Source organism: Drosophila novamexicana, unplaced genomic scaffold (assembly GCF_003285875.2).
Source record: "Drosophila novamexicana strain 15010-1031.04,08,12 unplaced genomic scaffold, DnovRS2.1 tig00000739-arrow-arrow-pilon, whole genome shotgun sequence".
Classification (NCBI taxonomy): domain Eukaryota; kingdom Metazoa; phylum Arthropoda; class Insecta; order Diptera; family Drosophilidae; genus Drosophila; species Drosophila novamexicana.
This window is the reverse complement of record NW_020824819.1, coordinates 1279817-1292433: the sequence shown is the minus strand read 5'-3', so window position 1 is coordinate 1292433 and position 12617 is coordinate 1279817. Positions and strand designations below refer to the sequence as shown.

The window sequence follows — 12617 nt, the reverse complement described above, 5'->3', positions numbered from 1 at the left end:
GACGCACTCTGTTGGGGCTCGGCTGTGGTTTACGGCGCTGCTTTAACCACATTTTCGTTTTGGGCGGTTTTCGGGCACTTTTTCAATGGTTTGAAGCTGTTATGCTTGCTGCCGATGTTATCCATGCGTAAAAGTTATTAGTGGAATGCACTCACTCTCTAAGCCTGCGTTCGCTCGACCAAGCAGGCCAAGACAGGCCCGCCCACTTTGCCTATCCACTCATTTGTTTGCAACCCAAAAACCCCAAACAGCACTTAAGTTGTTGGCAACTGCAAGAGTTTGGTTTTGCGTCTGGTTTCGGTTTTGGATTTCGAGTTTACTTTATCCCCTCATCAAACTGCAGGCAGCAGGCTGCTAAGTGGCAAGGTGCAAGAACAACTTGAGCACAGGTAAGCACTAAATTTCAATAATCTAAAGGCAGAACCACCCAAATAGGCTCTGAATATTTGAGTTATATATATGCCACTTTATCTAATGCTGACGAGAGCTGCTGCGATTTGTTCGAGCGAATGCATGAATTATTATCGGATGCTGTGAAATATGTATCCTTTAAGATATAATTCTTATCTTGAGTACCTATATAAGTTGTTTCCTTTTCAAATTCGCATTATGTTTTGTTAAAATCCCCAAAATTTGTAACATACATTTTTTGATTTAGTTTACACTCAAATTGCTGGTTTTTGTGCCATGATGTAATAAATCATCTGACAAGTGTAACTGACACAAGCAAATCTACTCTACTAATAAAACAAAAAATGGCAAATAATTTTGATTTTATTGCAAAAGAACAGAGTCCATTTATTTTGTCGATATTTAATATATATTTTTGTCGGTTTTGTCAATTTATAGACATTTATTTTTAACGAATTTTATATGCTCTTCAATTAAACAAATAGAGTAAATGAATTCTTCACTTAATCGGATTTCAATAGATATTGAAAATTATTGAATTTCATATATATTTAAAATAAAGTTAAGCTTCTCTACTTCAGCAATTTCCACGTTTGTGAGAATTCATGTTTGAAATCTGAGTTTCTAGAAAGTAAATTCACATTTCGCCCTAAGCCATAGTCCATACCCTAATCAGTATATTGAACTTCGATTTTTATGTTTATGTCAGCTTGATAATAACTAACATTAGATTAATAGCTTTAATTTGCTTAGTTTTTCTTTCCCCCATCTTTTTCTCATCATCCATCTACTTGCCTGACATTTTCTGCGTTTTTCTCGACGCTCCAATCTTATCTTATGAAGCACACACGTGAATAAAGAGAGAACACAGTCTTGTTAGGAGGATGTCTAGCCTGAAGCAGCCGGGCAACGTATCATCCATCAAATATTCTGACCCATTTACCCATGCTGCCATTGTCTGGTTTTGATTTTGCAACAATTCCACTGACACGTCACCGAAAACATTTTGAAAAACATTTTCAAGTGAATCATGTTGCCCGCTAATTGACTTCGAGCCGCGGCATCCGCGATTGTTTTCACATTAGCAATGATTTTTCACACACACATGCACACAACCACACACAGAGTGCATTTTTAGCCGGGAAATGATAAGTGAGCTGCTATTAGTGGGTCAATTAGCGGGGGAGCTGCATACGCTCCAATTCATTTACTGCTGCTGTGTATTGGGTGTGAAAATGAATGCATCGACTGGCACAAGTGCAAAAGCGAAAGTTGCCTGTTAATTAACTAGTCTGACTAATGCTTTCACCTATAAACAAGACATACATAAATACAATTTGTGGAGCTGACTAACTGATGAATGAAAAGCTAGATTTTGTTCAGGAGTTTGAATGGATTATGTGAAAGTTCACCTGCAAGATATAATCAATACATCATTTACCGTCTCTAAAAATGGAAATGTGAAAACAGTTTTCCTGGTCAATTAATACCGGATAGCATGTATGAAAATCGCACATTTAAATAAAGTATGATATACTATTTGCAGAGAAATTTGGACGACTGTGCTTCCACCGGAAACGAAAGATGTCTACACGGCCATTTTGGGCGTTACTAAAGCAAGTCGCATTGATGAGGGAGTTTACAGTTGTAAGGTAAGTGCCTAGTATTATGAAGTCTTCTGCCTCGTATCGCATTCGTATCTCTGCAGCTGATTTGATTTATATGTAAATCGGTGAAGCTGAATGCAGCCAATCGAGTTATCAACTGATTTATAACTTATGCCTGATCCGAAGGCAAGGTCTATTGAGAACCTTCTTCTGAATGTCAACAGCATACAATATCCCACCTCAAGTCATAAACATGTTGTTCATTCTTTGTACTAGAAATCATCTAAGGTTCCCTCCGGCTAATGTTGCTTTTGTTATTGCAGCATGTCAATATTTTTTACAGGCCATTTGCGTAATTTGTTATTTGCCAAGCCATAAACAAAAATTGCTGCCGGCCTGCAGCTTTTTAGGTTTAATGGGCTGGAACAGTTTAAAGACTTAGTAAGTGCTACTAAAACCCGAAAATACGTAGCAATTTACTCAACAGTCTGGCCAGCAAATCCTTAAAATGCTCAACAGTTAAGCAAACGTTTCAAACGCAAAAATTTATTTGAATACATAAAAAAGGCTTGGGCTAGAGAATTCAAAAGCACACACACAAATCAAAACGAGCAAGTTAGGATATCTGCAGCATGCCCAAAATTCAATACCCTTGTAGACATTTGCCTGGCGGTTTTGTAGAAATGTGAGAATAGTGAAGATCCGAAATGTTGAGTTCTATGAAATTATTTTGGAAAACAAAATATTTGCCATATAAAAAACATATTTTTTTCGCCGATTTTCCTATAGCGCGCTATTATATAGTAGTGCGATCTTGATAAGACTTGGCACATATATAAACAGCATGATTTAAATAGTAAATTCTGAGGTTTGTCAAGGTATTATGATACGCAAAAAAAAATTGCATATAAGAACCAGATCGTTTCTATGCCTATATCTATATGATATAGTGGTCCGATATAGATAAGTTTATGCATATATTTAGGAGGCAGAGTGAAACTTATAATTGCGGAAGATAATGGTCAAGATATTTTGATAAAAAAAAATTTTTTCATACAAGAACTTACTTTACAAGCGATCGTTCTTATGGCAGCTGTTTGATACGGCCGGTTCCAACATACCTAATGAAATGCAACAGAAATGCGGATTTATGCAGAGTTTCAAGACGATAGCTTTGAAACTGAGAGACAAGTTCGTGTAGAAATATATGCTGATCTAGAATATATGCACTTTATGAGGTCGAATATGTCTCCTTCTTTGCGTTACACATCAAATGACAAAATTATAATATCCTTTACAAGGGTATAATAACACGCTCCAGTCCAATTGCTCTTCTTCTCCTACTTTTTGCATATTTTAATTTGGCTAATTAAACGCCACGACACAGCGCAAATGAAGAACCTTTCAGAACAAAGAGCCAGAAAAAGTTAAAAGTAATTTTGTGGCATTTTTGTGGGTTTTTTTTTTTAAATTGTTTTTTTTTCTTCCCCAACAAATTCACAGACTGAGCGTTTGTTGATGTGGCTCAACGCATGGCAATTAAACTGATTAGTCAGCCAAGAACTTCAATAGACCTTACAAACTCTGACAGGCAATTGAAACTGAATAAACAGCAGCACGAAATGAAAGAGATTAACAAAATTGTCCCGAGACAACCAAGTTGACAATTTAATTGGACTTATGGATGGATTACCTGGCACACATGAGCACAAAGCCTTTTCTCTTTAAATGGCTGTTGAAAAAGCCAATTACTTATAATTTAGCAGTTCTCAGAGAAAGCAGGCGCTATTACATATACTTTTCTAATTAAAACATAACATTTTATCCAAAAATTTAAAGCTACTTTCTAAAAAACTAATTAAGAGAAATTGGTTTTTCCCTGTCAAAGATTGGAGTACTCAATACATGTGCATACATTGTAAGCTTTCCATATAGTGTTGAGATATTTCTCATATGTTAATATTGTTTAAAAAGATGTTCTTGATACAGCTACATTTGTTAAATTTGTAAGCTATCAGTAGAGGTAACTTTCAAAGTCACAAATATAGCTATGTACGTGAATCCAATGTAGATCGAGCTGTTGCAAGCGTAATTCGACTATCAATTTTTCCCTTTTTCTAAGTTTAATTAAATTATCCTCCCAGCTCAGATCAGGGCCTTTTAAGGAAGACTTATGCGTTCCGTCAGCAGGAAGGTCGAGCTACATTGCTCTTTAGGGAGAGCTGCCCTACATTATTAATAATAACAAGAGGTTCTAGTCGGGAGCTCCCGACTAGGGGATACCCTGAACCCTCTTCTTCCAACACCAAATGCAAATATATATAATATTCTAGAAGCTACATGTCAAGCTTGGTGACTCTAGCTCTTATTATTTACCAAAATTGCTCAAAAACAGGATTTCTATATAGATTTGTATCGATTACTTGGAAACGGGGCAAGTTATTGAATATCAAACTCGATCTGCGGAGGCACTAGGAGGACCTACAGTTAAAATTTCAAGTATCTAGCTCTTATAGGTTCTGATATTATTGCGTTCATACATTCGGACGGACGGACAGACGGACATGGCTAGATCGACTCGACTGTTGATGGTGATCAAGAATATATACACTTTATGGGGTCGGAGATGCTTCCCACTGCCTGTTACATACATTTGCTCAAATACATTATACCCTTTTTAGCATTTTTTAATGGGTACAGGGTATAAAAATGTATTGGAAAGTTGCATTTTAAAATCATAGTCTCTATAAATATTTTTTCCATGTAACTCTACAAATTATTATTTTTAAACCGAATGCATAGAATATTTGTGTAATTTCCTTGAAGACACTCGAACGTCAAACTTGATAAAGTTTTAAAATTTAGTTGCACTTTTGTTCATTTCATTTTTCATTTATTATTTTTATTATTATTTATTTATTTTTTTTTGAATATTTCGTATTTGTTAATGTGACGGCGCCCCTTTAAGCTGCAAAATTTCTCCCTGGTTGCAGCATTGCATTGAGCTGCAATTTCCACTCTGTACCATAAATTTTCCCACTTTAAGACCGCAAAGACCAGCAGCTGTTGCTCGCAGTCGCAGTCGACCGCTAAGCTAACGAGCGAACATTTTCTTAAAGCCCAGCACCAATTGTATTTAATGCTTTGTCCGAACACCCCCAGAGTATATCGCTGGGGCTGTATCCACCCCAACACTTTCCAGCGCTGTTGCTTAGGGTCCTGTGGCTGCTGTCGCTTTGTGCCTTTGGCACGCCTAGTGCCGCGCTCTTGTTACTGTCGCTGTGAGGTCCACGTAAAGGCGGCATCCGATCAAAGGCAAGCACTTGCTGGAACTGGTGCTATTTCGGTTTCAGGTTTGAGGTGGGGTTGACGGAGAGGAAAGCGCAACCCACACGCAACGGTTGCCAGCAGCTTGAAGAATTTCACGTTAATCAGCGTACTGTGCGCGCATTTTTTTCTCGACGGACGTGCTTAATGTACAGTCCCCAAAGGTTGATTGCTGCCATCGTGTGGCTGCCGTTCAGTTAAAACTGAAAAGAATAAATCCTTGCGCCTCAAGGTCCGATTGCTGTGCGGCACGTCAATAATGTGTGCCAAGCCTTGTCCATTAGACGCAGGGGACCTCATATTCATATCCTTGGCCATAAGCACACACAATCACAAAAACACCCACGGGGCAATAAGCGTAATGATTACTTATTTATCGATTTATTAAACAGCAATTACTTCATTAGCTCCTGGGAACCATACGTCTTCTTCTGCGAAGCATCATATATCAATGGATATATTAAGCTAAACTAAATGCGGACATGCCTGACTAGCAGATATCCCAGACATCTATTTCAAACTCTAAGATCGAACACGTAGCAATCAAATATCGCGGACAGCGCATTACACTGTTTACTCTCTTAATTGTGGAGTTAGTAATTATCCATTAATTATCTCATTATGACTTTAAAACTGTGGGAGGTATACATTATTTCGATTGAGTTTTGATTGATCTTTGATGATGCAATCTAGATTTCGTATTCTACCCCTTAAACTGAATTGATTCTCGTGATTTTCACGGTACCGAAAGGACATGGTCTCAAAGTCTTACAGAGTATCGCAATACGATTGCAAGAACTCGAGCCAATAAAATTCGGTGGTTTAAATACTTCGTGGGAAGAGATAGCAAAAATATACAAAATGTTGTAATGTAAGCTTGCGGGTGACTATATTTGTTTCATTTAGGTAAGGCTAGAGAGAATATGTTGTAGATATACTGAACTCATCATTAGTCGAATGCATAGACACAAAAACGTAAATTGTCTCGAGTGCAGCAGTTACAAATTTGAAACCCATTGCAGTGCACTGCAGAGTAAGCATAAAATATTTATATAGAACAAAAAGGTTCTTCTAACTCGTCTATAGTTTCTTTTTGGTGTCATGCACTTTTCAGTTCGTAAAGACACTTTTATCTAACCGACTATAAAAAGCTGCCATTTTCAAGCAACAGCTTCATTAACATTGCAAATTTTGTGGCATGAGTGTTGCTCTTCAACTGCAACAGAGCATTTTATTGACTAGAGCGAGATAAAGAGAAAGAGAGAGGGAGAGAGAGATGGTTAGGGAACTAAGGGACTAAGTGACATTAGCCATACTCGTACAATGTGCTGTTTAACGACTTCGACTGTTAATGAGAAGCAACTTTTAGCCCCAGTCGCGGGGGCAGTAAAATCACATTTGGTCATAAAATGGCTATGCTGTCACTGGGACGAGCTAGATGCTGCTAAATGAGTTAATTGCCAATTGGATTTGTGGCTGGCAAGGATTTGTTGACGTTGCAATGTTGTAAAAGAAAGCCATCGCCTACTGCCATCCGCAGGAATCGTGGCACGAATTTAAAACTCGACTCGAACTGAAATGCCATAAAAACGTGAAATCTTCGATTTGCTTGCGCCGAAAGTTCTCTCTATCAAATGTTTCCGGCTCACTTGCAACAAAGTGCCACAGCAGCAGACACTGACACAGACATGCCACACAAATGCAGAAAAGGCAACAACAACGTCAATGCCTGCCACATGCCGGCAATGAGGACCTCGAGGTGTGATCCTGACGTCGCTTCTCGTTAGTCTGTCTGCTTTTTTAAATTTGAAACGGAAGTTCACTGAGCAGCACCCCGACTGCATACAACAACATCATCATCATCATCACCACCACCATCCGCATAATCATCATGATAATCAGCATTATCCTAATGCCCGTCGTTGCCATCAGGGCTATGGCTGCCTGCTTGGTGCGCTTACATTGTATTCCTCTGGAGCATTTGCAACAAAAGTTGCGCTCTTGCTAGATATAAATGCAACATGTTTGTGCCACATGACAGTTGAAGCCTTTGCTTTAAGTAGCCACGGAATCGTGTTATCCTAGCTTTAAAGGCTTACACTCCACATCCCCATTCTGCACACAACACGCGCAATCAGCCAAAGTCATATCCAATCAGCAGTTGGGCCTGGCTAACACACAGAGAGAGCACACAGAGAACAAGGTAGTCTATTAAATTCGAGCAAGTGCTTGGAGCAGCAGCTGGCAACAATTGTTGACACATGGCAAACGTTTCGAAAAGGACAACTGCCAAGGCTCTGCACTCCACTGGCAGCCGACCGGTCTGTCAGTCTCTCTGCCGCCTCTCTGTGGCTGTGTGCAAAGCCCAAACATGGCGCTTGTTTATAATGTTGTTGATGTTTATCAGTCGTAGTGGGTAGGTGATTCCAGGGCTATCGATGCACGCTTGGGCTGTAGACGAAATATAGTTGTTGACATGAGTAATGAGATCTAGAGAGCTAGCTGGATACTGATACTCATTTCTCTTGCAGGTCAGCGATTGGGGCGTGGAACAATGCCGCTCCTTGCACATTCACATCAAGTCGCCGCCGCGTCTGCGTGTGGATCCGGCGAGCGTCACGCTGCAGCGCGGCGATTCGCTGCGCGTGCGATGCCTTTCGCCGGGCAATGATGACATCAAGCGCTATGCCCAGCTGGGCTATAGCTGGACGCGCAATGGTGTGCTTTTTCAATCGGACGCAGCGACTGCCATGTGGGAGGATCTATATCCGGACGGCAGCATTTTAAAGATCAACAACATTCAAAAGTCTGCGGAGTATGCCTGCCTTGTGTCCAACAGCGTGCGTCCAGTGTCCAGGAGTGTCTACATCAATGTCATTGAGCGTAATGCGCTCCACGTGTGCATGGCCGAGTCGAGCTATGGATTACATTGGCCCACCAGTGCACCGGGCGCCCCCATTATCACCGACTGCCCGCGCGGCTTCGAAGGCCATTCGCGCCGCATCTGTGAGCAACGCGACGCAGGCAACTCCAGCTGGCTGCTGCCCGACTTCTCAAGCTGTGTCCGCGACGAGCTGCTGCTCATTTACAACAGATTTAGGGCTCTAAGCGCCGGCTTTCAGCAGACCAACTCATCAAACATACTGAAGGCATGTTTTGAGTACACGCTCCAGCGGCGCAATAGCTTTCTGCCCGGGGAGGCAAGCTTCCTCATCGATATGCTGCATGAGGTGAGTGCGATAAAATTACAGTTGGTTTGAGTAAAGAAATAAACACATATAACAGAAATTATATATCCAGAACGGAACCTTTTTAAGTTTTCATTTTTGTGTTCTATTTTTAAAAGAAACTCCCAAGCGATGAACAAGTTTTCAGATTTATCAAAAAAAAGTCAAAAGCTTGTGCACCCTCCTCGGAGATTCTCACGATTGCCACTTCACCTGCCAAGCTACTTTGTCTTGCAAAATTGCATAATATTGTAACGAAACAAAAGTTTTTACCGCTTTCGTATTCCCAAATTCAATTTTAAGCAACTGGTATCGCGTCACGGGACAGACCGCAAAACTCTTGAACCCATTTAAGCCTCGACTCAGGCAAGCGCAAACAGCTCAAAGCGTTACAAACTACCTGGACCTTAAGATCCATCTCCAGCCACTTGAGTGCCGGGCCAAAGACTCCGCAAACAAGCTTGCCAAACTATTTTTACACGTAAATGAATGCAAAAACTGGCAGCCGAGCGACTGAGCAACTGAGCAAGTGAGCAAGTGGGCGCCTTGCAATTTTTCACACAATTTTCGGAGCCAACTACAGTCAAAGAAAAGTTTCCCGGGCCGCATGGCAACAATTTTTCATTTTAATGCGCACACAAATTTCCCGCCTAACGAATGGCTATGAAGAGTTTTCGGGAGCTGCGTTTCCTCTTCTCTATTTGGTTCTGTTTTATTTTTATTTTTTCGCAATGATTCTGGGCACTTGTCTGACGCTTGTGTATTCCTTTGCCTATTTCGCAGCTCGACACCTATTTGCAGCTGAAAGGCACACAACTGGAGCGTGAGATGGCGGCGGAGATAATACTACGCATTCTGGATAAAGTCATGCAGAATGCACTATCTCTTAACAGTCAACAGGTAAGCTGAACGAGCCCAACCCTCTGTACAGAGTATACACTTGCCTCTATGTGGCTTCACATGCTCTCAAACTGGCGGAGCTGCCACTTTGGCTGGACTCGCGCATAAATTATGCGAAAAGAGGCAGTCGAGCGTTCGGGTGCCATAATTTATAACCTACAGCCATATTCAATATTTGCCAGCCTGGCTCTGCGGCTCTTCCTAGATTTATTACACACACACACACGCAGGCACTAAATTGGACTGCCGGAAGATAGGGGGATTATTGCATGGCAGGCACATATATTTTTTCTGGTTCTACTTTTATTAAGCCTGTAGTTGGGCTGTCATTGGGCCGCAATTTACATTTGTCTACCACACATTCGCACTGCGAGTGTGTGGACTGCTAAACCAGCCACAGAATTGATGTTCATGTTTGCTGGTAATGAATACCTTCTACAAAATCTATGTATTTGAGGTTTTTCAATGGGTCTCGGCTGAAAGGCCAATTTGTTGATGGTCGGCCAGCCGCCAGTTAGTAAATGGAGCATATTTGCCATTGCCATAGTACGGAATGCATATGTTGGTAACACACACATTCTATCATGAAAGGAAGATGTGGCTAAGTGTGAAAAATAATGCATTAGACGATATAACAATTTATACAAATATACCTATTCTATTTCAATAGTCTGCAATTTATTTATATATAAATGTGTATAAATTTAAATGCAAATCTGACAGGACACAGAATAAGCACTACCTAATCCATATCTTAGGTGAATGGACCTTTAGCTCTCGTTAGACTCTCGTTTTTTCTCAAATAAGATTTAATATACTGAGTTCACAATACAATGTCTCCTTTCTGAGTCCCTGATAAAGTAAACAATTACTCGAGTTTCCCTTAAATTTGTTTTTAATTAGCGACCATCAAATTGCGCAGTTATGAACCGGCTAATGAGCCTTTCTCGGTGCTTCTCATACACCTGGCTCGGCCACAAAACAATCAACGTAGCCACTTCCTTGTGGCCGGCCACAAACAATGGCAGAAGCCACTCTTGACCCTGTGATGATAATAAAAGGTGTGTTTCCTTTTTTGTCTTAACATCCAATGTCCATTCAATGTCCTTGGACGTCGCCCCTTCCACCTGTTTGTCCGCTGTTATGGGCGTTCGTCTCACACTCGACTTACTTAAGTTTTTAAGTGGGAAGCAAGGGGCGTTTCGGTTTGCTGAGCCTCATGTTTTATTCCTTGAACACACTTTGTGTTCGCGAAGTGCGGCATAAAAGTAACAGCAGCAGGCGGCAAGGAGTTGTATGCTACATGCATCAGGCGCAAATATTGGTATGCAAATTTATGTGAGTGTTGATTGCAGCTGTTGGTGGTAGTATATGGTCCCAGCATAAAAGCAAAGCCTGCTTTAAAAGCAAAAGCCTCTCAATGTCAAGGACCTTCCGAGCCTCTGTCTGGACGAGGAGCAACTTTATGAAAGAAACCATCTATACAGCATAATATATTAGCTGTCTGCCCGAGCGCACTAGCCCCCTTTAATATTCATCTCTTAGGATCGCGGCACGCACGGAAATTAAGTAAGTTTTTATTGCGCAGCCTGCTTAGCACATAGTTGACTCGACTTAACTTGAGAGACGGCAAGTCGACTGCTCCTAAAAGTTTTTAATGCACAGAAATTAATTTTGTTTGCCCTGGAGTTCTTCTGAGTTATGGCATTTCGATATTATGCGCCATGTGAGTCTGAAAGTTCACCGAACACTTTTATGTTAAATTTTTATTAGCTGGCGAGGCGACTAAAAAATAAAACTTGCCATAATAATTAGGTCGATTAAATGCCAGCATTTCAACTTTTCTCAACTTACCAAATAGTTGGCATCGTTTTTATTGACTGGGTCCAAGCTTCAAGGTAGTTAGTGCGACACGAACCATGGCCAAGGGATGTTTAATGCACGGACTTTTAATTAGCAAAACTCAAGGTAAAATTGATTTTTAATTGCAGCTCGCTGGCTGAAGGGGTTCACTCAGATTTAAAAGGACAGAAGATTTTTTAATAAATAAAGTTCCACGATATAAAAATACTTTGAAAACTCGGGAATTAAAAGACTTTGCTAGCTTAAAAATATATTAAGAAAATTCAATTAAGCAAACGCTATTTATTTAGTTGTAATACTTAATATTATTCGTCTAAATAAAGACAGACACCATATTCCTTTCCATTTTGGTACGAATTGTATTAGAAGTCTCAAATTAAGTTGCGTGACTAGAGACCCAAAGTACATAGTCTTTTTAGGATATCAGTTAAGTCAATAACTTATGACTGACGATGGGGGGAGTGCGAAGAGCCTATACGGGGGTTGGAATTCGATATTTATCGATTTTAGGTAACGTGTCGGCCAATCAAAGAAATAATTCTCTAGTACTTATAGTCTTTGATGCTGCATAAAAACAAATTGACTTTATAGAGTTACAAATTTATTCTTCAGTTTCTTACAGCTTCAATAGTTATTGAATTTATGCAAGTAAATTAGGTTACGCAAGGGAAATGTTAAAATGATAAACTGGTCTGCAAGATAAATGGATATTAGAATTCCGGAATTATTTTCTTTGTGCGAGTATATTTTTTCTGTTAAGCTCAAAAAGTTTCTTTAAATAATTTTATAAAATAAACCTAAAATGAGAACTTTTATTGAAATTTAAAGAGTTTAATGTGAAAGGTTATTTAAATATACAACGAATCCCTTCATTAAAACACAATTCTCTTCTGGCCCTCGTCATATAATCCATAATACAAAATACGTTTTATGTATATAGGAGACATATTCTGTGCGAGAGGTTTGCATTCCATGAATGATATATTATCAATTTATTATCATATTTAAATAGAGATGTCACGCAGTTTGGCCTTTCAACGGATTGTGGACAATAACACTGCAGAATTATGATTGCATTTCATTTGGCTTAAATCGATTTTCATTTGCTCTTGCTGATTAACATTGATTTTGGCTTACATCCGTTGGCCCCTCTTGTGGGTATTGCAATTGAAAAAGTTTTGGAAAAAAGTTACAGATTTTTCAATTACATTTCCATATTAGAATGCAAAAGTTTACTAAAATAAACGAGTGGAACTTTCAATGCATATTGGCTCATTATGGG

General features: G+C 39.8%; 1 protein-coding gene across 1 annotated transcript in view; it reads left to right on the top strand.

The window, feature by feature from the left end:
• LOC115763358 overlaps positions 1–12617 on the top strand; it is a 105098-nt gene that overhangs the window by 72563 nt on the left and 19918 nt on the right. The window contains exons 8-10 of the mRNA XM_030705883.1: positions 1958–2063; positions 7877–8575; positions 9356–9472. Of these exons, the coding sequence (XP_030561743.1) occupies positions 1958–2063; positions 7877–8575; positions 9356–9472 (922 nt within the window). The remainder of the gene's footprint in view (positions 1–1957; positions 2064–7876; positions 8576–9355; positions 9473–12617) is intronic.